This window comes from Scyliorhinus torazame, chromosome 10 (assembly GCF_047496885.1).
Source record: "Scyliorhinus torazame isolate Kashiwa2021f chromosome 10, sScyTor2.1, whole genome shotgun sequence".
In the NCBI taxonomy this organism is placed as follows: domain Eukaryota; kingdom Metazoa; phylum Chordata; class Chondrichthyes; order Carcharhiniformes; family Scyliorhinidae; genus Scyliorhinus; species Scyliorhinus torazame.
In genome coordinates this window covers 180,175,232-180,201,750 of record NC_092716.1, presented here as the reverse complement: position 1 = coordinate 180,201,750, position 26,519 = coordinate 180,175,232, and the positions used below count along the sequence as shown (strand labels likewise).

At 49.8% G+C, this 26,519-nt stretch overlaps 2 protein-coding genes across 2 annotated transcripts in view; one reads left to right on the top strand and one right to left on the bottom strand.

Annotated features, from left to right (window-relative positions):
- Nucleotides 1-26,519, top strand: part of LOC140384392 (bestrophin-4-like) — a 177,199-nt gene that overhangs the window by 92,335 nt on the left and 58,345 nt on the right. Inside the window, exons 2-4 of the mRNA XM_072466053.1 lie at nucleotides 3,876-4,024; nucleotides 6,535-6,628; nucleotides 8,346-8,505. Coding sequence (XP_072322154.1) covers nucleotides 8,354-8,505 — 152 coding nt within the window. The 5' untranslated portion in view covers nucleotides 3,876-4,024; nucleotides 6,535-6,628; nucleotides 8,346-8,353. The remainder of the gene's footprint in view (nucleotides 1-3,875; nucleotides 4,025-6,534; nucleotides 6,629-8,345; nucleotides 8,506-26,519) is intronic.
- The window catches only part of rab3il1 (RAB3A interacting protein (rabin3)-like 1), a 216,355-nt gene that overhangs the window by 179,507 nt on the left and 10,329 nt on the right, over nucleotides 1-26,519 (bottom strand). The gene's annotated exons all lie outside the window — the stretch shown is intronic.

The following is a 26,519-nucleotide window of genomic DNA, read 5'->3' as shown; positions in this document are numbered from 1 at the left end:
CCGTGTGAATCTCCGCTGGACCCGCTCCAGTGCCAGTATGTCCTTCCTGAGGTGTGGGGCCCAAAATTGCTCACAGTATTCTAAATGGGGCCTAACTAATGCTTTATAAAGCTTCAGAAGTACATCCCTGCTTTTATATTCCAAGCCTCTTGAGATGAATGACAACAATGCATTTGCTTTCTTAATTACAGACTCAACCTGCAAGTTTACCTTTAGAGAATCCTGGACTAGGACTCCCAAGTCCCTTTGCACTTCAGCATTATGAATTTTGTCACCGTTTAGAAAATAGTCCATGCCTCTATTCTTTTTTCCAAAGTGCAAGACCTCGCACTTGCCCACGTTGAATTTCATCAGCCATTTCTTGGACCACTCTCCTAAACTGTCTAAATCTTTCTGCAGCCTCCCCACCTCCTCCATACTACCTGCCCCTCCACCTATCTTCGTATCATTGGCAAACTTAGCCAGAATGCCCTCAGTCCCGTTATCTAGATCGTTAATATATAAAGAGAACAGCTGTGGCCCCAACACTGAACCCTGCGGGACACCACTCGTCACCGGTTGCCATTCCGAAAAAGTACCTTTTATCCCAACTCTCTGCCTTCTGCCTGACAGCCAATCGTCAATCCATGTTAGTACCTTGCCTCGAATACCATGGGCCCTTACTTTACTCAGCAGTCTCCCGTGAGGCACCTTATCAAAGGCCTTTTGGAAGTCAAGATAGATAACATCCATTGGCTCTCCTTGGTCTAACCTATTTGTTATCTCTTCAAAGAACTCTAACAGGTTTGTCAGGCACGACCTCCCCTTACTAAATCCATGCTGACTTGTCCTAATCCAACCCTGCACTTCCAAGAATTTAGTAATCTCATCCTCAACAATGGATTCTAGAATCTTGCCAACAACCGAGGTCAGGCTAATTGGCCTATAATTTTCCATCTTTTTCCTTGTTCCCTTCTTGAACAGTGGGGTTACAACAGCGATTTTCCAATCCTCTGGTACTTTCCCTGACTCCAGTGACTGTTGAAACATCATTACCAACGCCTCCACTATTTCTTCAGCTATCTCCTTTAGAACTCTAGAATGTAGCCCATCTGGACCCGGAGATTTGTCAATTTTTAGACCTCTTAGTTTCTCTAGCACTTTCTCCTTTGTGATGGCTACCATATTCAACTATGCGCCCTGACTCTCCTGAATTGTTGGGATATTACTCATGTCTTCTACTGTGAAGACTGACGCAAAGTACTTATTCAGTTCCTCGGCTATTTCCATGGCTCCCATCACAAAATTACCAGCGTCATTTTGGAGCGGCCCAATGCCAACTTTTGCCTCCCGTGTGTTTTTAATGTATTTAAAGAAACTTTTACTATCATTCCTAATGTTACTGGCTAGCCTACCTTCAAATTTGATCCTCTCTTTCCTTATCTCTCTCTTTGTTATCCTCTGTTGACCGGACATAGGAAAAGGGTAAAGGGTTAAGTCCCCTAACATTCCAGGTGCTAATCGTAGAGGGAGGGTTTTATCTCCCCTTCCTGCAGGATTAAGCATACTTACCTGATGGACCCGCCCCTGCACTCCGGGGTTTCCCTTTGTTAGGGGGACATCCAAAATGGCTGCTGTCGCCGTTCTCACCATGGAGGCAGCCAACATGGCCGCCAACTGTGTGTACGCCACGTGGGTGTGCCTCCACACTGCAAGATTTCCCTTTGTCCAGGGACCCTCCAAAGTGGCTGCTTACGGCGCCGTCTTGTTCCTTCAACCCGAATCTTAGCTGCTGAAGCCAATCTAAAACCCTTCCCTTCCTTCTCATTGTTAGCCTCGTGGTCCCCCTTCCCCCTCTGCCCAATTTTCTACCCTCCCCTCCCCCCATGTTCCCCCCCCCTCCCTAATACCCACCTTACATTCCCCTCCCTAGTGGTTCCCCTCCCCCCAGCCAGACACTCCCTACCCACTGGAAGGTGCACCGCGGCCCCCTTCCTTTCATACTTCCTAGCGCTAGCTTTCCCCGCTAGTGTGGTGCCCGCCCCCCCCTCCCGGGGATCATTTACCCCTTTCCTATGTCCGGTCAATAGCTGTTCCCTCTTCAACCTCTCCTGTGCTCTGCTGCTCTTGCCCTTTCCTGTGAGTTCAGAGAATTTACAATGCAGAAGGAGGCCATTTGGCCCATCGTGTCTACACCGGCTCTTGGAAAGAGCACCCCACGTTATCCCTGTGTCTGCGTGGGTTTCCTCCGGGTGCTCCGGTTTCCTCCCACAAGTCCTGAAAGACGTGCTTGTTAGGTGAATTGGGCATTCTGAATTTTTCCTCAGTGCACCCGAACAGGTGCCGAACTGTGGCGACGAGGGGATTTTCACAGTAATGTCATTGGAGTGTTAATATAAGCCTAATTGTGACACTAATAAAAATTATTTAAAATGCACCTTTATCCCATACAAGTGAAAAATGCCAGAAATGGGAATGGTGGCAGAAATCCCGGAATCAGGTCCCTCCCGCCATTTTAAAGGGCTCCAGAGTTCTTCCGACTTGCCAACAATCTGGGTCAGTGTGTCTAGACTGGGCAAGACCATGTTTGGCCTACATTTCCCAGCAGTTGAATCGCCCAATGAGGCTCACACATGAATTAAGACCATTTGAACGAGGGATCGAGTGACAATTGTCCTGGAGAGCAATCAGCATTTTCAGGAGAAGAGGAAATTAGAAGGGAGAAAAACTAACTTTGTTATCCAGTTGATGTCAGGAAGGTTCTCTCTTTGACCATGAGCATTAATTAGGCCTGTAATTTAAAGGCAGGGCCATTATGGGTTTTGTCATCTGCAATTTACTGTTTATAAACCAATGGTGGATGCCAATCAAAGTACAGTTCTGTAACAATCACATAAGCGCCAGCTGTGAGCCACATGTCTAAGGACTCAAAGCATAATTTTACAGCCAAAGAAACAAACTATATCCATCTTGTTACCTGCAGGGGCACCCAGTTGATTTTAATGTATTCTTTTCTCCATCTGTTTCCCCTACTGCGTAAATGGTAGTGGACAATTAAACAACAAAATGCTATTAAGCAACATTTACACAGAAATAGGAACATAGGAATAGGAGTAGACCATTCAGCCCATCGAGCCTGCTCCACCATTCAATACAATCATGGCTGAATGGACATATCGATGCCTTTTACCCACACTATCCCCATAACCTTTTACCTTATTGTTAATCAGAAATCTACCAATCTCTACCTTAAACATACTCAGTGACTGAGCTTCCACAGCTCTCTGGGGTGGAGAATTCCAAAGATTCACCACCTGTTTGTGAAGACATTTCTCCTCATCTCGGTCCTAAGTGACTTACCTTTTTTTTGAAATTGTGTCCCTGGTTCTAGGCTCCCTGTTATAATCCCCTCAAGACCCATGGGGATGACACGATTAATCTCCCCGTGGGCCTCGTGGAATACGAGCTCCCCCCTGAGGGGTGGAGGCCTATCAGCAGGATAGTTAACACAGGACATTAAAAGCCAGTCCAGGTAGGAGCCAAGCTGCAGAGTAGTCCCCATTGGGACTGTTATTGTATGTACTTTGTTTCGGTAAACCATTTGTTTTGATTCTCCTTTGCAGGCTCCTCTGTGACTTCTAAACTCACCAACCAAGGGAAACATTTTACCCGCATTACCCTGTCTACTCTATTCCTTTAAGTATTTTGTAGGTTTCAATGAAATCATCTCTCATTCTCCGAAACTCTGGAGAATACAGGCCCAGTTTGCCCAAACCCTCTTCATAAGACAGTCCCGCCCATCCCCAGAACAAATCCGGTGAACTTTTGTTGCACTCCCTCAATGACATTAACATCCTTTCTGAGGTAAGGATCCAAAACTGTACTCACTATTCCAGGTACGGTGTAACCAAGCTCCTGTACAATTGAAGCAGACACGAGGAGAACGTGCAAACTCCACGCAGTCACCTGAGGCCGGAATTGAAACCGGGACCGTGGAGCCGTGAAGCAGTAGTGCTAACCACTGTGCCACCGTGCCGCCCATAAAGTGAGTATTTTCTCCTGAGATGGGTCTCCCTCTCTGACTGTTTTTGTTGCTGTTGGGACTTTTCTGAGGACAATGGGGGGCCCTGAGCATCCTTCATGGACAGCAGTTCTGTGGTCCAGTTGGGTGTCCTTCCCCACCCCCACCAGTGAGTCTTCTGCTCTTCTCCCATCAGGGGGCTGTGATTTTGGTTCTGGTGTTGGCTCGACCTGGTGGGGTGGTGGGGGATCCCAGTATGCAAGGGGAGAGGACCGGCCCTCCCTTCCAGGGCACCCGTGATGGGGGTGTTTTGATGGCTCTTCTTCCTCGGTGCTGGGGTTTCCCATTGGTTAGGGCCAATTTGTGTGTCCCTTCTTCCCAGGTGTGGGGGAGAAGTGCCTGATCCTGATTGGGACTGGGCGAGTGCAACCTCAGTGAAATGTAATGGTTGGGTTTTGTGGAAGCTTCTGTGATGGTGATGGGCTAGGCCAGGCCCGGTGTCGTGATCGGTATCCTACTCTCCTCAAGGAATGGGGGTGTCCTCTCTCAAGGCCACGGTAGGGGGAGGCCGGTGTGGCTGGGCCTGGCACCTGGGTTAGTAGTGATTTGGGGATGGACCAAACATTGTATTGATAGGTTATTCTTTTCTTTTTCTCCGGGGTGGGAATGAGATCCGCCTATGGTTCAGTTGGTAGGTTCTTGTCAATTTGGAATGCCTTGGGAGGTAGCCCAGTCAGCTCTGTTGTCCAAACAATTAGTTCTGATAGTTCTTGCTCTTTCATCTTGTATTTTCCTTCCCTCTGAGAGACCCTGAAGGTGTGGCTTCCGTCGAGTCCCTCACTTGGTTCTTGTTTTTTTTCCTGAGCACTTGCGGGATTGTTAAGATTGTGGTTCCCGGAGCCACGGTTAAATGAGTGGGCCATTTTGGTAGGTGGTTTTGTGGTAGCCTTACCCCTTTTTTCCTGAGTGGTCCTGGTTGTTGAGGTGGGTTCCTTATTGATGGGGTGGGCTGGCCCTCCCTTTCGGGGAACGCCCTGACAGTCCCTCTTTTTCATTTTACATGCTGGGAAGCCTGATGTGTAACTCCAGCATTTTCATTTTCCCTCTGAGTAATAACAAAATAGTTATTAGCAATTATGAGCTGCCAGATAAAGAACTGCTTAAAGCAATAATCCAGGCTAAGGCCTACAGTCACCATGGAGACAGTAACAGCTAATGTGGGCAAATGGTTTCCTCGCTATATGAGACTCTACTCCAGCATCCCACGTCATAAACTTAATAAGCAGCATGAGTTAAAAAGAAAAAATGTGTTTTTGTTTATAAAGAAACTGAGTGATGAATATGGAGTCTGTCTCTCGATGAGATGTTGCAATGAGTTGGCTCCTTAGCCAATGGAACTGACTGGATTGTTCTATATTAACCTTCAATGACTCTAAGATAGACTCAAAGGGGACATGAGGGAAGATAAGAGACAGAAAGGTCTATATTCAGGGTTAAGACAGGAGGTGTTTTAGAGGAAATCAGCCTAGTTGGCTAGTGGAAAGTGGGGTGCAGCAGAGACAGCTGATTGGATGGTCTTGATCTTTGAGCATCTCACATTTATTGTTGAAAGTGAAGGTGTCGGGGACAGTGCAGTAGGGAAAAGAAGCCACAGTTATCTTTGCATTCCGGATGATCCTGAAACAGTGAATAGTTTTAGCTGACAAGAGCAGGCAGCAAAAGTGATTCAGCCAGATCTGACAATGGATGGTTAGACCAATTTTGCAAATCTTTTGTAAATGGGATTGGACGTTACTGGCTAGGCCAATATTTATTGCCCATTCCTAATTGCCCTTGAGAAGGTGGCGGTGAGCAGCCTTCTTGAACCGTTGTAATCCATCTGATGCAGGTACACCCATTGTGCTGTTAGGGAGGGAGTTTAAGGGTTTTGACCGAGTGCCAGTGAAGGAACGGCGTTATATTTCCAAGTCAGGATGGTGAGTAGTTTGGTGGGGAACTTCCAGGTGGTGGTGTATCTGCTGCCTTTGTCCTTCCAAATGGTAGCAGTCGTGTGTTTGGAAGGTGCTTTCTAAGGAGTCTTGGTGAGTTCCTGCAATGCCATCATATCTCATCAAGTCTCTGTCTCGGACTTAAGAAAGATGAAGGCTGTACAGAGAGAGCAAGAGAGTAATTATTTTAATGAACATAGATCGTCAAAGGTGGAGGAGTGGGTGAGGTTGCGAAAACCATTAGCTGCAAAAGTACTGTAGCAAACAGAAGGTCAAAGGCTAGACAGTTGGGAATTTAAAATTGCAGAAAATGCAAGGAATAATGTTTTTGAGGATCTTAATCTTGATGGTCAAATATTGGCTTGGTATTTTACGAGTTTGTATGTCCAACCATTTTGTGTTGTGAAACAGCAATAAAAACTAAAGAGAATGTCAGAGAAAGATTAACACAAGAACAAAGCAGTGTTGTAAACTTGAGGATTAGCTGATCAAGTGACCACAACTACATGAAAGGGTTTGGAAATTCCACACACTTTTCTCTTGCAGTATTAAAACACACACAAAAATGAGCCTTCTGGAACCTTCTGGAAATCGCAACACGAACCGAAAGAAAAGGGGGATCCTGCAGCACTAAATTACAGTAAGTGATATTTGTAAGTGACATGTGGTTGTGTTAACTAATCAATGCTATTAGCATCCTCACGCGTTCTCTGTCCAACTAGCAAAGCTGAGTGACTGGGAAGGCTTCAAAGTTTATCTGAAGAAAGATACTCCACATCTGTGGATTCCCCAAAAATAAGTCAATTTTGGACTTGCAATGATGGGTGTCAGATGGTGTGGGTATCTCTGCTTTCAAAAAGCTAAGCAAAAGGAAACAAGCAAATGATCCCAAAAGGAAAGAAATTAATGTGAAGTTTACCAAACAATAAAAGAAACAATTGGATTAGAATCGGTCTCAGACATGTCCAAATGTACTGCGTACCTATTTAACACTTAATTGCAATAGTTTCGCTATGTTACAATCTTACTTCATTCTGCTATCATTGTTGATATTTATTGTGTGTTATTTGGATACTCTCATTCTTTTGCTGTCTGAAACTTAACTTTCAATGTATGGCACACTAATATAAACATAGAAAGTAGGACCAGGAGGCAGTCATTCGGCCCTTCGAGCCTGTCCCGCATTCATTATGATCATGCTGATCATCCAACTCAATAGCCTGCCCCCGCCTTCCCTGCATATCCTTTGATCCCTTTAGCCCCAGAGCTATATATAACTCCCTCTTTAAAACATACAATGTTTTGGCCTCAACTGCCTTTAGGGGTTGCAAGTTCCACAAGCTCACCTCTAGGTGAAGAAATTTCTCCTCATCTGAGTCCTAAATGGTTTATTCAGTATCCTTAGGTTCTGGACTTCCCCGCCAATGGGAACATCTTTCCTGCATCTACACTGTCTAGTCCTGTTAGAATTTTATATATTTCTATGAGATCCCCCCTCATCCTTCTAAACTCCTGCAAATATAATCCGAACCATATTAATCGCTCCTCATACGTCAGTCCTGCCATCCCAAGAATCAGTCTGGTAAATCTTCTCTGCACTCCCTCTAGAGCAAGAATCCTTCCTCAGATAAGCAGCCCAAAACTGCACACAATATTTCAGGTGTGATCTCACCAAGGCTCTGTATAATTGCAGCAAGCCATCCCTGCTCCTGTAATGTGACATCCCTCTTGCTATGAAGGCCATTTGCCTTCTTTACCACCTGCTGCAGCTGCATACTTAAATCGCGTTATAGCACAGAAAAGGCCCCTCAGTCCAGCAAAAACAACCTAACTATTCTAATACCAGTTTCCAGCAGTTGGCCCATAGCCTTGTATGCCCTGGGATCGCAAGTGCACATCTAAATATTTCTTAAATGTTATGAGGGCATCTGCCTCCACCACCCTTTCAGGCAGTGAGTTCCAAACTCCCATCATCCTCTGGGTAAAAATGGTTTCCCTCACATCCCCTCTAAACCTCCTGCTCCTTACCTTAAATCTAAACCCTCTGGTCATTGAGCCCTCCACCAAGGGGAAAGGGTTCTTCCTGTCTATCTATGCCCCTCATAATTTAAAACATCTCAATCATGTATTAGGCTCGGTCTTTATATTACTAGTTCAGTGACATTCCCACTACACTACCATCTCCCCTGAGATAGTAAATGATGGCCAGTGCTTATGGAAATACATCACAACACAAAACAACACGTTCAGGACGAGGGGAGGGGAGAATAAGATGATGGAAAATAAAATTAAATAGTGCTGCACATACTCAGACAATCATCTACTGGCAACAGTTGACGTACTGTTCCTCCCTTCAGGCTGTGGTATGACGGTGACCTACACAAGCCGCGTGGCTAATGCCCGCCTATGCGGGTTTTCCAAGCTGCTGTTACAGTGGAAGGGCAGCATATACAAATTGCTGTACAAGGAGTTCCTCATCTTTATGCTACTTTACCTCACTCTCAGCTGCATCTACAGGTAAGGGCAATCTACAATGGGGTGTTGTTCGGTAACAAAAGATCACATCTGTGTGATCCACATGAACGACATCTGCAGCTGATGTTTGTAGCTTGGATTAAAAAATAGACTTAAAGTCAGAAAACAGGGAGTCAAGGCAAATGATTGTTGTTCTGACTGGATGTTGGTAGGCAGTTATATTTCCCAAGGATCAGTGCTTGGATCGTTGTTTTCTGATATTTTATTATCGATATGTGTAAATGATATTCAAATTCAGAATTAGATTACAAAATTTGCCAATGATACAAAATTTGGAAGTGTGGCAGACATCCACACATGAGCTTACCAATCACGCACAACATAGGCAAGCAGAAATAGAACAAAGGTGCAACTGGAGTGCAATGAGGTTGGGTGTTCAAATCCTGCTACACTGGAATTTGGGAAGTGAGGGAATTCGGTGCAGTGAGAGGAGGTTCTGTTATGGTATTTTACAAAACAAAATGGTCCAAGATAAGAAGCTCGAGACACCACGACTTGACAACTGATGGCTGGAGGTATTAATTAGGTGTATAGGTAAGTGATTGATGAGTTTTTAAGATTTAATTTAGCCTCTAAACTGGGGCAGAAGTTTAAATGTATACTGAAAAGATATAAGTATTATATTAAATTCATAGAGCGCCTAGTTAAATTCCATGATATAACTACAGATAATTGTTGAGCGATATTCCAAACTTGAAACCTAATTAGTTAATTACAACCAAAATGAAGATGGCAAGGCAAGTGATGTGTTGCAGCAGGTTCATGGGGGTTCTGGTGGACACCTGTGTGATCCACAGAAATGACATCTGAAGTAAATGTTTGCAGCTTAAGGGACTTTGGCTCCAAGTTGATGAGCTGGAGTTCAAGCTTCAGACATTGCAATGCGCTGGGAAGGGGGAATGTTACCTAGACTCTTTGCTCCAGGAGACATTCATGCCCCGTAGCCTCTGTGCTTCAGATTTGGTCCATGGTCTTGGACAGGAGTGTGTGTCTCTAAGTAAGGCAGGTGCGGGGATCCAAAAGGTAGCAATAGAGATGCCTCAGCCTTTGCAATTGACAATCGCTTCAGGGTTCTTGGAGTTTGTGTGGATAAGAGGAGGGACTGCAGGGAGAATGACCAAATGTACCACGGTGCCATGGTGCAGGAAGCCATTCTAATTGGGGGAGCCAAAAGGAATGTCGTAGCAGGGGTCAGTATAGTTAGGACAATAGATACTGTTCTCTGCAGTTGAGAGCAGAAGTCCTGAAGGTTGTGTTGCCTGCCTGGTGCAGGGTTAAGGACACCTCCTCAGAGCTGGAGAGGAACTTGGAGTAGGATCCAGTTGTGTGGCCCAGGTGGGTGGCAACGATGTACATAAGACTCAGAAAAAGATTCTGCTGAGGAGTTTTCCAACTGTTGAGCAGTTAGGGTCTATATTAAAAAGCAGAACCACAAAAATAATCATCTCTGGATTATTATCTGAACCACGAGCAAATTCACAAAGAGTAAATAAGATCAGAGAGTTGAATATGTGGCTCAGGGATTGGTATGGGAGAAATAGGATTTGATTCATAGCTCCAGTCCTGGGGAAAGAGGAGGCTGTACTTTTGGAACGGCCTTCAGCAGAACTGCGCTGGGAAACCAGTGTACTGATAGATCGTATAATTAGGGCTGTAGAGAGGGCTTTAAACTAAATGATCGGTCACTTATTAATTCAGGAGGGTGAGAGAGTTCAGGTGAGGGGAGATTTGGGTTGCAATGTAGATAATGATAAATAGAGTGTGACAGAAAATGACAGAGCGCGTTCCGGTTGCAGCTATGCAGAGCTAAGTCGCACGTTCGGCAGCTCCTGCTAGAAACGGACTTTTGGGCTCTTTTTAGAGCCCGCACTGGCGCTTGCTCGACGTTTCCCAGTGTGGGAAGGAGACAGCAACATTCCCCCGATAGTGTATGGATTGGACCAGGAGTGGGGCGATCAAAAAAGTGGCAGTGAAGCAAAAGAAGGTGCGAGGGAGGAAGACCAAGATGGCGGCGGGTGGAGATCAGGCAGCATGGATGCAGTGGGCGCAGGAGCAGCAGGAGTTTCTTCAGCTCTGCTTTAGGGAGCTGGAAGCGGATCTGCTGGAGCCGATAAAGGTTTCAATTGATAAGCTGCTGGAGACCCAGACGGCCCAAGGGGCGGCGATCCAGGAGGTCCGGCAAAAGGTCTCTGAGAACGAAGATGAGATCCTCGGCCGAGCGGTGAAGGTGGAGGCACATGAGGTGCTCCATAAAAAATGGCAGGAGAGGTTTGAGAAGGTGGAGAACCGGTCGAGGCGGAAGAATCTGCGGATCCTGGGCCTCCCGGAGGGACTGGAGGGGTCGGACGTGGAGGCCTACATGGTCACCATGCTGAATTCGCTGATGGGAGCGGGGTCCTTCCAAGGGCCCCTGGAGCTGGAGGGGGCCCACCGAGTGCTGGCAAGGAGGCCCAAGCCCAACGAGCTGCCGCGGGCGGTGCTGGTGCAGTTCCATTGGTTTGCTGATTGGGAGTGTGTGCTAAGGTGGGCCAAGAAGGAGAGGAGCAGCAGATGGGAGAACGCCGAGGTCCGGATCTACCATGATTGGAGCGCGGAGGTGGCGAAGAAAAGGGCAGGCTACAATCGGGCGAAGGCGGTGCTGCACAGGAAGGGGGTGAAGTTCGGCATGATGCAGCCGGAGCTTCTGTGGGTCACCTATAAGGTCCGACATTATTTTTTAGTCCCCGGAGGAGGCGTGGGCCTTTGTCCAGGCCTAAAAATTGGACTCGGACTGAGGTTCAGGGGCGGGGGGCCACGGTGAATGGATGGTTGGGGATTGTTGTGTTGTATTTTGAGGGGGGGGTCTTTGTTCATTGTTGGTTCTTTGTTTTTCGGGGGTTGGTTGGGCACTGTTTCGGTTGGGTCCGCCGGATGGGCTCGTGGAGGGGGACAGGTAAATGGCTTGGGGGGTATGATGGCCGGCAGGGGGGATGGGGCCCCACGGGATGGGGGTGAGGCCTGAGTTTGGGGCAAGAGGACCGGGCCTGAAAAGGGAGCTGCGCCAGAGGAGGCGGGGCCGGGCGAGTGGAAAGCGCGGGCCTTTTCCCGCGCTAAGGGCTGAAGGGGGCGGGGCCAGAGCTGGGAAGCGCGGGCTTTTTCCCGGGCTGGGAGTGGAAGGGGAGGGGAAGAGCCTGCTGGTGGGCAATGGGGGGGAGGGGAAGTTCCACACTGGGAGGGGTCGAGGGAGTGGCGGGAGTGGCCGGGGTCAGCAGGAGTCGGCTGACTTACGGGAGTGCAATGGTGGGAGCAATGCAGCTAGGGGGGGACCTAGCTGGCGGGGTGGGGGGAAACGGGGTTGCTGCTGGAATGGCCAAGGGGGAGCTGGAGTCGGTAGAGGAGGTCAGGGCGGGGGGCTGCCGCTGTGGGGAACGGGCTGTGCGGGGGGGCGGGGGCATGTGGCTGGCCGAGGAAGGGTTATGGCTAGTTGGCGGGGAGGGGGGCGGGTAGCCCCCTGATCCGGCTGATAACCTGCAACGTAAGGGGACTGAACAGGCCGGTCAAACGGGCCCGGGTGTTCGCGCACCTGAAGGGGCTGAAGGCAGATGTGACCATGCTTCAGGAGACGCACCTGAGGGTGGCGGATCAGGTAAGGTTGAGAAAGGGGTGGGTAGGCCATGTGTTTCATTCCGGGTTGGATGCAAAAAATCGTGGGGTGGCGATCTTGGTGGGGAAGAGAGTGTCGTTCGAAGTGTCGAGCATCATGGCAGACAATGGCGGTAGGTATGTGATGGTAAGTGGCAAGCTGCAGGGGGAGCGGGTGGTGTTGGTCAATGTGTATGCCCCGAATTGGGACGATGCGGGGTTCATGCGGCATATGCTGGGCCGGATTCCGGAACTGGTGACAGGGGGCCTGATATTAGGGGGGATTTCAACACGGTGCTGGACCCGGCACTAGATCGCTCCAGGTCGAGGTCGGGTAGGAGGCCGGCGGCGGCCAAGGTGCTGAGGGCGTTCATGGACCAGATGGGAGGGATGGACCCATGGAGGTTTGCGAGGCCAGGGGCCAGGGAATTCTCATTCTTCTCCCATGTCCACAAGGCCTATTCCCAGATTGACTTCTTTGTTATGAGTAGGGCGCTGATTCCGAGAGTGGAAGATACTGAGTACTCGGCGATAGCCATTTCCGATCACGCTCCGCATTGGGTAGACCTCGAGCTGGGGAGGAGAGGGACCAGCGCCCGCTGTGGCGCCTAGAGGTGTGGTTGCTGGCGGGTAAGGAGGTGAGCGGGCGGGTCCGAGGGTGCATAGAGAGGTGCCTGGAGCCTAATGACAATGGGGAGGTCCAAGTGGGGGTGGTCTGGGAGGCACTGAAGGCGGTGGTCAGGGGAGAGCTGATCGCCATTAGGGCCCATAAGGAGAGGAGGGAGAAGAGAGAGAGGGAGAGGCTGGTGGAGGAGACGGTGAGAGTGGACAGGAGGTACTCAGAGTTCCCCGGAGGATGGATTGCTTGGGGAGCGGCGCAGCCTCCAGGCCGAATTCGATCTGTTGACCACCAGGAAGGCGGAGGCGCAGTGGAGGAAGGTGCAGGGGGCGGCATATGAATATGGAGAAAAGGCGAGCCGGATGCTGGCGCACCAGCTTTGGAAGCGAGAGGCAGCTAGGGAGATCGGGGGAGTTAAGGATGGGGGAGGGAGCATGGTGCGAAGTGGGGTGGGTATCAATGGGGTCTTCAGGGATTTCTATGAGGAACTGTATCGGTCCGAGTCCCCACTGGAGGAGGGAGGGATGGGTCGCTTTCTGGACCGGTTGCGATTCCCGAGGGTGGAGGAGGGGCAGGTGACGGGGCTGGGGGCATTGGTGGGGTTGGGGGAGTTGGTTAAAGGGATAGGATGCAGGCAGGCGGGGAAGGCACCGGGGCCAGAGGGGTTCCCGGTCGAATTTTATAAGAAGTATGCGGACCTGCTGGGCCCTCTGTTGGTAAGGACCTTTAACGAGGCAAGGGAAGGAGGGGCTTTGCCCCAACGATGTCTCGGGCGCTGATCTCCTTGTTCCTGAAGCGGGACAAGGATCCACTACAATGTGGGTCATACAGGCCGATCTCACTCCTAAATATAGATGCAAAGTTGTTGGCGAAGATTATAGCCATGAGGATAGAGGACTGTGTGCCGCAGGTCATTCACGAGGATCAGACGGGGTTCGTGAAAGGGAGGTAGTTGAATACGAATGTACGGAGGCTCTTGAATGTTATAATGATGCCGGCGGTGGAAGGGGAGGTGGAGATAGTGGCGGCGATAGATGCGGAGAAGGCCTTTGATAGGGGAGAGTGGGGGTACCTGTGGGAGGTGCTGAAAAGATTCGGGTTTGGGGAAGGATTTGTCAGGTGGGTTAAGTTGCTGTATGAGGCCCCGGTGGCAAGTTTGGCCACGAACAGAAGGAGGTCAGAGTATTTTCGGTTACACCGGGGAACGAGGCAGGGGTGACCCCTGACCCCCCTGCTCTTTGCACTGGCGTTTGAGCCCCTGGCCATGGCATTGAGGGAGTCGAGGAATTGGAGGGGGCTGGTGCGGGGTGGGGAGGAACATCGGGTGTCGCTCTATGCGGACGATTTGCTGCTCTATGTGGCGGACCCGGTGGGGGGAATGCCGGAGGTGATGAGGATTCTCAGGGAGTTTGGAGATTTCTCCGGGTATAAGCTCAATATGGGTAAGAGCGAGTTGTTCATTGTACACCCAGGGGACCAGGAGAGGGGGATTGAACCAGGAGATCAGAAAAGAGTTTCAGATACCTGGGGGTCCAGGTGCTAGGAGTTGGGGGTCCCTGCATAAGTTTAACTTCACGAGACTGGTGGAGCAAATGGAGGAGGAGTTTAAGAGGTGGGACGTGCTGCCACTCACCCTGGCGGGTAGGGTGCAGTCAGTTAAAATGACGGTGCTCCCAAGATTTTTGTTCCTGTTCCAGTGCCTCCCCATCCTGATCCCTAAGGCCTTCTTCAGGCGGGTTAATAGGAACATTATGGGGTTTGTGTGGGCGCAGAAGACCCCGAGGGTAAGGGTGTTCCTAGAGCGGTGCAGGGATAGGGGGAGGTTGGCGCTGCCTAACCACTGTGGGTATTATTGGGCCGCCAACGTGGCGATGGTGCGTAAGTGGGTGATGGAGGGGGAGGGGGTGGCATGGAAGAGGCTGGAGATGGCGTCCTGTGTGGGCACGGGCCTGGAGGCGCTGGTGACGGTGTCGCTGCCGCTTCCTCCAACGAGGTATACCACGGGCCCGGTGGTGGCGGCTACCCTCACATTTTTGGGGCAATGGAGACGTCACAGGGGGGAGGTGGGGGCCTCAGTGTGGTCCCCGATACGGGGGAACCATCGGTTTGTCCCGCAGAGGATGGACGGAGAGTTCCTGAGCTGGCACAGGGTAGGTATTAGAAGGATGGGGGACTTGTTTGTGGACGGGAAGTTCACGAGCCTGGGTGAGCTGGAGGAGAAGTTTGGGTTCCCCCCCAGGGAACACCTTCAGATATATGCAGGTAAGGGCGTTTGTTCGGCGACAGGTGGTGGAGTTCCCACTGTTGCCGCCGCGCAGGGTGCAGGACAGGGTGCTGTCGGGGGTGTGGGTTGGAGAGGGGAGGATCTCGACAACGTATCAGGTGATGCAGGAGGAGGAGGAGGCCTCGGTGGAGGAGCTAAAGGGTAAGTGGGAGGAGGAGTTGGGTGAGGAGATTGACGAGGGGAAGTGGGCTGATGCCCTGGGGTTAATTGTAATCCCACACCTCGGGAAATAGCTGTGTGCTCGGAAAAGCAACAAATTCATTAAAGGGAGAGGCTGGTTGAACTCCATGTTACATTTTGGGTTCTGAAAACGCCTCGCCCATAACACTCCTCTTGCGCGAGGCTCAGCCTCATACAATTTAAGGTGCTGCATAAGGCTCACATGACCGGGGCAAGGATAAGCCGGTTCTTTGGGTGCGAGGTGTGTTAGGTGCTCAGGGAGCCCAGCAAACCACACCCACATGTTCTGGGCGTGCCCAGCGCTGGAGGACTTTTGGAAGGGTGTAGTGAGGACGGTGTCGAGGGTGGTAGGTTCCAGGGTCAAGCCGGGTTGGGGGCTCGCAATATTTGGGGTGGCAGAGGAGCCGGGAGTGCAGGAGGTGAAAGAGGCCGGTATTCTGGCCTTTGCGTCCCTGGTAGCCCGGCAAAGGATTCTTCTTCAGTGGAAGGATGCGAGGCCCCCAAGCGTGTAATCCTGGATCAACGATATGGCGGGGTTTATTAAATTGGAGAGGGTGAAATTTGCCTTCAGGGGATCATTGCAAGGGTTCTTCAGGCGGTGGCAACCGTTCCTAGACATCCTGGCAGAGCGTTAGAAGATGGTCAGCAGCAGCAGCAACTCGGGGGGGGGGGTTATGTATACCGGGGGGGGGGGGGGGGAGGGGGTCTTTTCTTCCTGTATTTTGTTGTTGATATTTTGTGAAATTTAAATAAAAATTATTTAAAAAAAAAAGAAAATGACAGAGCATACAAACATAAGAGTGCAACAGCAAATAAGGTCAGAGTAGGGAAAATGGTAAGTAGACCAAATCAAAGGCTCTTCAGTTAATTGCACATAACAAGATGGATGAATTGGTACCACAAATAGATAGAAATGAGTGTGATATGATAGCCTTTACTGAGACATAGTTGCAAAGTGACCACACTGGGACCCAAATATTCAAGGGTATTTGACATTTCGGAAGGACAGGAAGAAAGAAAAAGGAGGTTAATAAAGGATGAGATCAGTACAATTCTGAGAAATGATCTTGGTTCACAGGATGTGAATGTATAATCAGTTTGGGTGAAAATAGGAAATAGCAAAGGAACTAAGTCACTGGTGGTAATTTATATATTCGCTGACAGTAGTAAATTGTACGACCGAGTATAAATCAAGAAATAATGGGGGAGTTGCAAGGAAAGTATTGCTACAATCATGGGAGATTTTAATCTTCATATAGATTGGACAAATCAAATTGGACTAAAAGTAGCCTAGAGGATGAATTCATTGAGTGCATTTGGGATAGTTGATTCAAATAATATGTTCTGAAGCCAACCAGGGAACAGGTTGTTTCAGTCCTGGTAATGTGTAATGAACAGAATTAATAAATGACATCCTCTAGGTAAGAGTAACCATAACAGTTTGAGGATAAGAAAGTTGGGTGTGAAACTAGTGTCCTAAACCTAAATAGGGGCACTTCCGGTGGCGACCATGGAGTGAGTGGTCACACATTTTGGTGGCTCTCAGCGGTTTCTGCCGATAAGCGTGCTGGCAAGTTTTCACAGGTTTCTACCGACAAATATGGCGTGTAGCCGTGGAACTTACGAGTGTACAAAAAACACTTAACAATAACACTAACAAACAACATTGAACAACATGCCGCAGGTTCCATCAGAAAGGACACCATTTCTCCCAAGCGGTTCCTTTTTAAAACATCATCTGGACACCTCAGTTATCAGTTGCAAACAGGGTCGCAAAGGGGTTCTCGTTTTGGGAGTCAGACTCAAAGTCATCCTCTTCTCCCGGATGCCATAGTCTGGAATGGATGAGGGTGGATAAAGCTGCATGGTGTGACTTAGGGTCCATCTCGTCGTTTCGGACGAGCCTGTATGAATTGTCGCGGTGCCAAAAGGTTGTATCTAATTCTGTGGGGACGGAGTCGGGGTCATCATCGTAGGGCGGTGGTCTTTGGTGGGGTTTGTTGAGGAATGTGATCAGGAAGGGATCACCCGAATCGTGTTCAGATTCGCTGGGTGTGGGGCCTGTTGCGTTGGGATAGTAGGGAGGCGTGCTGTGGCTATTGTCTGTGTCACAGTCGTTGTCGCTGCTGCTGCTGTCTGTGGGCGTTCCGGGGCGGAGTCTAGTGTTCGGGGCGAGTCCGTGGATGTGGTGGGCGTGTTGGGGGATGGTAGGGATACGTTGGGTGTGGGCGGGGTGTGGTCTGTTGCGTCGAGCATGATGTGGTGTGCGTGGTTGGACTGTGGGCCATATGCCTTAAGCTGGTTAATATGGAACCACGCAGTCTTTCCGTTGGGGTACTTAATTTTATACACGGAGGGGCTACTTTGTCTGCAATGGAGTACGGACCCGAATACTTCAGTGACAGGAATGTGCTGGCATTGTAAATGGAGAGCATGACCTGCTGTCCTACCTCAAACTCAGTCGCATGCACTGTCTTGTCGAAACAGGCCTTGCTCTGTTTCTTTCTAGTGCCTAATCTTACTGCGGCTGCTCGCTGAGCCGGTTTTACATTTTCGACTAACTGTCTTACTGCGTTCTCGTGTGTGAGGGCCGTCACTTCGAGGCTGGTCAAGTCCTCATAAAAATTCTGTGCCTTTCATGGGGCGTCCGGTCACGAGAGTGTGTGGGGTGTATCCTGTGGATGTCGAAACGGTATTTCTCAAAAACATCAGCGCAAAAGGGAGGACTCAATCCCAAGTGGTGTTTTGTTGGACCATTTTTCTGAGGGTTGCTTTTAGGGTCCGATTCATTCGCTCCACGATACCACTTGACTGGGGGTGGTATGCAATGTGGAATTTTTGGGTAATGCCAAATATCGTGAGGACGTTTTTCATGACACGTCCCGTAAAATGGGAACCTTGGTCGGATTCAATGCTGTGGGGGAGTCCCCATCTCGTAAAGATGTGGTGGGTTAAAATCTTGGCTGTGGTCTCTGACGTGTTAGTTCTGGATGGGAATGCCTCTACCCATTTCGTAAAAGTGTCTATGACGACTAATACGTACTTGTAACCATTCCTGCAAGGGGGCAATGGTCCTATAAAATCAATCTGGAGGTTAGCCCAGGGGCCATTAATGGGGCGGGTGTGGCTAAGTTGAGCTTTCTTTGCGTATCTGTCCGGATTGTTTTCGGCACAGATAAGGCAATTCTCAACGTAGTGCGTTACGTCTTCTTTTAATCTTGGCCACCAACAGAGCTGCCTGAGGTGGGCTGTAGTGGGATCAATTCCCTGATGTCCAAGACTGTCATGGAACAAACAAATAAGCTGATTCCTGTCCTGTTCAGGAACCACATAAAGGGTGTCTTTCAGGACCACACCGTTATGTGTGGTTAGTGCATTTTTAAACCTAACGTAAGGTGCTGGAAATTTTCCTTTCAAAATCTCCCTGAGATTGCTGTCCTGCTTCTGGGCCTGCACTAAATCCTCGATATGAGTCTGCGAGACCTGAACTGCATTCACTGGTGCGCTTTCAGGGGGTGTCCAAAAATATCCATGCCTGGAACCTGCTTTAGCCAGTGCGTCGGCTTTTACATTTCCAGGGGGGGAGGAACGATGGTGACTGCGAACTTCAACAATTCCAAATGTCCTGTCATGTGCTCTCTCTAAAATGTGGCGGAGCAATGGGGTTGAAGGGAGGGGTTTTCCGTCTGCGGAAACAAATCCTCTTGCTTTCCACAGGGGCAGGAATTCCGTAAGGCTGTTGCAGACATAGAGGCTGTCCGAGTATATGTCTGCTGGGCTGGGGAACGAATCTGGGTGATCTATAATATACGCAACGACTGCTAGTTCTGCTGCCTGCGCGCCTAAGTGGCCTGATAGCTTTAAGGAGATCTCTTCTAGGGCGCGTCCCTGCGCGTCCTCGACATATATCCCGCATCCTGTAATGCGCTTCCCTTCTAATACTGTGGAAGAACCATCCATATATATCCTTAAGAGTTCGCACATGTCTGTGGGCTGGGGGCTCTGGGGTGAACTACCTATCTTTCCAGGGGGTGTTTTCGCAATAAAGGGGCCTGTGTTGTGGTGCGGTGAGATGATTTCACATTCGTGGGGGGGTGCCTGGGTACTGAAGGTTATCGGATAAGAAAGTGTGGGTCTTGGTCCTTTTAACAGTGATGTCCCGTCCCTGCAAAAGAAGGGTCCATCTGGCTGCTCTAATTTGGCTGACTGTACCGTCCTTAAGTCGTCCGTCTAGTAAAAGTTGGGTTGGGGTGTGTTCCGTGAGGATTGTGATGGGGTTTAGTCCGGTTATGTAGGAAAAATACTGAACCGCCCAGAAAACTGCGAGCAGGTGCCTTTCACAGGCCGAAAATCCCTGCTCCACAGGATCTAAAAGTCTGGAGGCGTAAGCCATGGGTCTTAACTGTTCGTGCCGTTCTTGAAGGAGCACGGCCGAAAGGGTGCAGTCTGTGCTAGGTATCTCTATAGCATAGGAGGAAAATGGGTCTGGAACTTGTAGTGCGGGGGCTGCAATGAGGGCTCTTTTCAAAGCATCCACAGCATCCGTATGCTGCGGAAGCCATTCCCAAAGGGCTCCTTTCTTTAGGAGTTCCGAGAGGGGTGCTGCTTTGCTGGCGAAACCATCAATATGGTTTCGGCAGTAGCCAACCAGTCCTAAAAACGACCGGAGGGCTGAAACATTCTGGGGAAGGGGCAATTTGGCAATCGAGTCAATTCTTTTGTGCTCGATCGCGCGTTTACCGTGCGTGATAATCGTACCCAAATATATCACTTTGTTTTCCAAAATCTGGGCCTTTTGAGGGTTTACTTTACAACCAATCTGTTGTAGGAGTTCCAGGAGTTCGGACAGAAGCTCAATGTGCTCTGCCTTGGTGGCTGTCTGCAGTGATAGGTCGTCCACATACTGGACCAGACATTCGGGCCGAGAACATTTTGACAAACCAGTTGCCAGCTGTCAGTGGAAAATGGAGGGGGAGTTGTGGAATCCTTGTGGCAGGCATATCCACGTGTACTGCTGACTTTTAAAAGTGAAGGCAAATTTGTATTGGCATGCTTTTGCCAATGGAATGGACCAGAATCCGTTACTGACGTCCAAAACCGTAAAGTATTGTGAGTTGAGTCCCTGTTTGAGCATGGTCTCGGGACTTGTGGCTACTGTGGGGGCTGCTGCGGTGGTGACTTTGTTGAGTTCCCGGTAATCGATGGTCAGTCGCCATGATCCATCGGGCTTTCCCACTGGCCAAATCGGGGCATTATTAGTGGAGGCTACTGATCTGAGTACACCCTGCTCTAATAAGCTGTTGATAACTATTGCGATTTCTCCCTCTGCCTCTTGGGGAAATCCGTATTGCTTTTGAGGTCTAGGGTCAGGTCCTGTGATTTGAACGGAACCAGTCATCCGGCCACAGTCGTGTTTGTGGGTCGCGAATGCTGTCCTGTGCTTCTTCATAACTGCCCTAACCTGCTTGTCTGTGCTAATCGTGGTCGGGTCAAACCAGAAATCGCCGACTGCGCTAATCTTGTTTGCATACTCACCTACTGTGAGCGTTGCGGGGGCTCTTGCGGATTTTGCCATTTTCCAGACACATTGGTTTACTGCATCAAATGAAAGGTGGTGGGAGTTCATAAACTCAATGCCCAAAATGTGTTCTGCTGTGTGGGGTAGATCGACTAAAACTATGGGGTGTCTGGTAATATTGCTAATTTGAATGGGTACAGGGGCTGTGATGTATCCCTGCTGTGAGTGGCCTGTGAAGCCGCTGAGGGTGATTGTGGCTGTAGTGGGCCACGTGTCTTTTTGGAACATGGTGGAGGAATTAATTGTGTTGCGGGACCCTCCTGTTGTTGCTCGTTTTAGCCTTAGTTTACTTTATTCTTATCCTGTCACCTTTGCTCATGAGTCGCCAGGTATCTTTCTGATACCGCCACGTGGTTCAAGTCCAAGTAATGATTAATAATGCAACACACAGCTTAGTAAGAGTTAAATCAACGCTCATTTATTATATACAGCAATTAATACTTATACAATAATCCTACTTCTAGACTACTACCTACCACTAAAGGCCAATACTTAACTTTGGAAATGGCCCACCAGGTCAGGGAAACGAATGGTCTTTCGAATTGGTTCTGGCCTGCGGGATTCAAAAGCTGGTACAAGTCGATAGTCAGGAGCGCCTATCTGGTAGTGATCGCTGGAATAAGACTTACAGTTTCTTGTAGACGGGTCTCGAAGGTTGCAAGCAGGAATAGAAGGGTCGATTTGAACTTGGCCCCTATTCTTATAGTCCCCAGGGGCTTCCCGCCTCTCGGGGCGGACCTCGTACCTGGTTCCAAGTGATTGGACTTGGTCCCAGTCACTTGGTTCGATATGCTCCAATAATGGGGCGATTCCTTGATCGGGGGGTGGTCGTTTACCTTTCTTTGTGTTAGCCCCTGCTGGCGCCGAAAGGTCTGGGTCGGCTTTCAATTGCTAATTTGTAGCAATTGTTCCCAGGGATGGCTGATTAAAATGCAGGTGGCTGGGTTGTTGTGATGTTGATGGCTGCAGGTATCGGTCTGGGCTGACTTCCCCAGCGGCGAATACACTGTTTTACCTGCAGCTGTCCGTTTGAGTCCTGTTGGCTGATTTTCCCATCAGCCTCTTTCGTTCGCCATTTTAAATCGGGGTTTGACCATTCTAATCGGGAATCAGCTATTTTACGTGGCTACATTCCCTCCTTGTGATCCTAACGCGAAGCGTGAAGGATCACATCACTTTGTTCCTTTCCATTCCCTGACCGGGGGGACACCACCTATGCTCTGACCCTAGCTGTGCATAAAAATTTTACCTAACAATTCTAAGGGCGCTATGTCAGACAGGGACACGCATTACAAAATAACAAACTTGGAACCTCTAATTTATCCTTATTACACTTCCCTCGCGAAACATTCCATTATTCTATCTTCCCTAATCATACAACAAAAAAAAATCACAACATACCATATAATCTTTCCTGGCATGGCAGTCAAGCTCAGGGTCATACATTTTTTTTTGTTCATGAAAGGTTTTGTACATCTCTTTATTTACAACAATAAACGCAAGTGAATGCACTTCATTATAGATCGCGGGGGTCGGGCGTCTGGTCGTAACCGAATATAGGGGATCTGATCCTATATATCGGGGTTCGAGCGCGGTACGTTCTCCTTCTCCATTTACGTAGGCGCATAGGCTGCACTACACAGCAGAGTATCACCTCTGATACTCTGATACGCTCACAGTAGGTGAGTATGCAAACAAGATTAGCGCAGTCGGCGATTTCTGGTTTGACCCGACCACGATTAGCACAGACAAGCAGGTTAGGGCAGTTATGAAGAAGCACAGGGAGTACCAGGTTATGAACCTGGCACACCAGGAAGATGCAGTGTCGCTGGTGACTGGGCTCGGGGTAATGCGGGGCAGTGAAACATTAACGGCTGGGAGGTTTGAAGTCATGGGGTTCGCGTTCCCACGCAACCAAATGTCCAATAAAAAAATGTTGATCACGATGAAGGAAGTCCTCATGGCTGTCCTCTTTCCTTTTCTTTCTTTGAGTTCTCTTTATTTTCTCCGATCCTGGAGCTTCTGGAGTTCTGTAAAAGCAAGCATAGTATCTGTAACTATCTTTGTTTAATATCCGGTATGCTAGTGTGTCTGTCCTTTGGTGCCAATTATACCCTTATAATTGGTCACTATGTGTGACTCCCTCATTTTTTTCCAAAAACAAATTTCAGGACACGGCACACTTCCCAATGACGGACCAGTGCTGATTTACCATCCAAATGTTCCAGGATGTAAATAGCAGATGGCGGGCAACCTAAAGGTTCACTAAACAAACAAAAACTTTTTGAAATGAAAAATGTCAAATGAGGTGCGTATGGGCCGCGACGGGTAAGATTTGGATGGAGTCTCCGGGTAGGACGGCTACCAATGCCGTATCTCCCCTACCCGAGCGTGATTGACCAACGGGGGAGTCCCCAGGCAGGGCGGGTCTCACGCCGTTTCTCCACTGCCTGAGCAACCGACAAGAACGGGCAAAAATGTAGTCATCGTGGTGGGGCTGCCATAGTGGTTCTATCCCTTGAACCAGAAGAGCAGTTACGATCGGGCATCTGATACCCGAAGCAGTATCAGCTGAAAAGCTAGTTCCACTGAACAAGTGTGTGGTCTCTTGACCAGTGTCTGCAGATAAGCTAGTTCCGCTGAACAAGCGTGTGGTCTGTTGACCAGGTATCTGCAGATAAGTTGGTACCGCTGAACAAGCGGCTGGAAAGAAATTCTCCTGTCGGACGAACAACACGAAACAAACGTACAAACAACATAAAACATCCTGCAGGTTCCACCAGGAAGGACAACACTTTTCCCAAGCGTTTCCTTTAAACATCATGTGGACACCTCAGTTCTCTGTTGCGAACAGGGTCGCAAAGGGGTTGGCGGCTTGGGAGTCAGACCCGAGGTCGTCACCTTCTCCCGGGTGCCAAACTCTGGAGTGGATTAGGGCTGAAAGGTTTGCATGGTGTGAGTTGGGGTTGCTCTCGTCGTTGCGGACGAGTCTGTAGGAATTGTTGCGGTGCCAATAAGTTGTGTTGAATTGTGTGGGGACAAAGTCGGGGTCGTCCGTGTGGTTCGGTGGTCGGTGGTGGGATTTATTTAGAAAAGTGATCAGGAAGGGATCACTTGGATTGAATTCGGAGTTGCTGGGTGTGGGTCCGGTTGCATGGGGATAGTAGGGAGGCGTGCTGTGGCTATCGTCCGAGTCACAGTCGCTGTCTCTGCTGCTGCATTTTTCTGAGGGTGGTTTTTAGGGTCCGATTTATGCGCTCCACGATACCACTCAACTGTGGGTGGTACGCAATGTGGAATTTTTGGGTGATGCCAAATATCGTGAGGACGTCCTGCATGACGCGTCCCGTAAAGTGAGAACCTTGGTCCGATTCAATGCTGCGGGGGAGTCCCCATCTTGTAAAGATGTGGTGGGTTAGGATCTTGGCTGTGGTCTTCATGGTGTTGGTGTGGGCTGGAAATGCTTCCACCCATTTTGTAAAGGTGTCTATGACCACCAGTACATATTTATAGCCATTCCTGAAAGGGGGCAATGGACCTATAAAATCAATCTGGAGGTAGGTCCAGGGACGGTTAACGGGTCGGGTGTGTCTGAGTTGGGCCTTTTTGGCATAGCTGTCGGGGTTGTTCTGCGCACAGATAAGGCAATTCTCAATGTAATGGCTTACATCTTCCTTGAGATTTGGCCACCAACAAAGCTGTTTGAGGTGGGCTGTAGTGGGATCGATTCCCTGATGTCCATGACCATCATGAAACAAACAAATCAATTGGTTCCTGTCCTGTTCAGGAACTACATAAAGGGTGTCCTTTAACACCACACCGTCATGTGTGGTCAGTGTATTTCTGAACCTCTCGTAGGAGGCGGGATACTTTCCTTTCACAATCTTCGAGAGATTGCTGTCCTGCTTCTGGGCCTCTACTAGATCCTCTATTCTAGTCTGCGTGACCTGAACTGCGCTCACTGGCGCACTTACTGGCGCGCTTTCGGGGGGTTTCCAAAAATACCCACATCTGGAACATGCTTTTGCCAGTGCGTCGGCTTTCAAATTTCCAGGGGGGGAGGAACGATGGTGGCTGCGGACTTTTATGATCCCAAAAGTCCTGTTCTGGGCTTTCTTTAAAATATGGCGGAGTAATGGGGCTGAGGGGAGGGGTTTCCCACCTGCGGAAACAAATCCTCTTGCTTCCCACAGGGGCAGAAATTCTGTAAGGCTGTTACAGACATAGAGGCTGTCCGAGTACATGTCTGCTGGGCTGGGGAAGGAATCTGGGTGTTCAACGATGTAAGCGATGGCCGCAAGCTCTGCTGCCTGCGCGCCTAAGTGTCCGGGTAGTTTCAATGCTATTTCCTCAAGGGCCCGTCCCTGCGTACACCTTTGTACAAGCCGAAAAGTTGGACTCTAACTGAGGGTTTGTGAGGGTGGGGGGGATGTTTTGGGGTTTGATGTGTGATGGTTGTTGTATATATGGGGTCAATCACGCGCAGGAAATGTTACATGGGCTGGGGGAGAGAGACAAGGCCGCGACAGGAGCTGCGCCAGAGGGGGCGGAGCGGGCTTTGGAAAGGCGGGAAGGGGAACGAAGGAATGCATATGGATTGGGAGACTCCCACACGGGGAGGTCAATGGGACGGCGGGGGAAGCCGGGGTCAGCAGGCGTCAGCTGACTTACGGGAGTGACATGGGGGGAGCAAAAAAGCTAGACAGGGGTCTAGCGGGGAGAGGGGAGGGGGGGAAGGGGGGGGGAGGTAAAAGGGTTGCTGCTGCACTGGCCGAAAGGGAATGGGACACAGAAGAGGTGGTCGGGACGGGGGTCCCCCCTCTGGGGGACTGGAGGGTGAGGGAGGCGTGGACACGGGACTGGCCCAGAAAAGGAGATGGCTAGTCGGCAGGGAGTGTGGGGGGTGAGAGCCCCTCCAATCCGGCTGATAACGTGGAATGTCAGGGGCCTGAACGGGCCGGTGAAGGGGGCTCGAGTGTTCGCGCACTTAAAGGGACTGAAGGTGGACATAGCCATGCTCCAAGAGACACACCTGAAGGTGGCGGACCAGGTCAGGCTAAGAAAGGGATGGGTAGGACAGGTATTCCACTCGGGACTGGACGCGAAGAATAGAGGGGTGGCAATATTGGTGGGAAAGCGGGTGTCATTTGAGGCCAAGACTATTGTAGCGGACAATGGAGGGCGATATGTAATGGTGAGCGGTAGGCTGCAAGGGACGTGGGTGGTGTTGGTAAACATACACGCCCCGAACTGGGATGATGCAGGATTCATGAAGCGCATGTTGGGGCGCATTCCGGACCTGGAGATAGGAGGCCTGATAATGGGAGGGGACTTCAATACAGTGTTGGATCCAGCACTGGACCGCTCCAAATCAAGGACTGGAAAAAGTCGGTGGCGGCCAAGGTACTTAGGGGGTTTGTGGATCAGATGGGGGGAGTGGACCCATGGTGGTTTACAAGGCCGCAGGCCAGGGAATTTTCTTTCTTCTCCCATGTACACAAAGCCTACTCCCGGATAGATTTCTTTGTTCTGGGTAGGGCGCTCATCCCGAGGGTGGAGGGGACGGAGTATTCGGCTATAGCCGTTTTGGATCATGCCCCGCACTGGGTGGAACTGGAGCTGGGGGAGGAGAGGGACCAACGCCCGTTGTGACGGCTGGATGTGGGACTGCTGGCGGACGAGGTGGTGTGTGGGAAGGTGAGGGGGTGTATCGA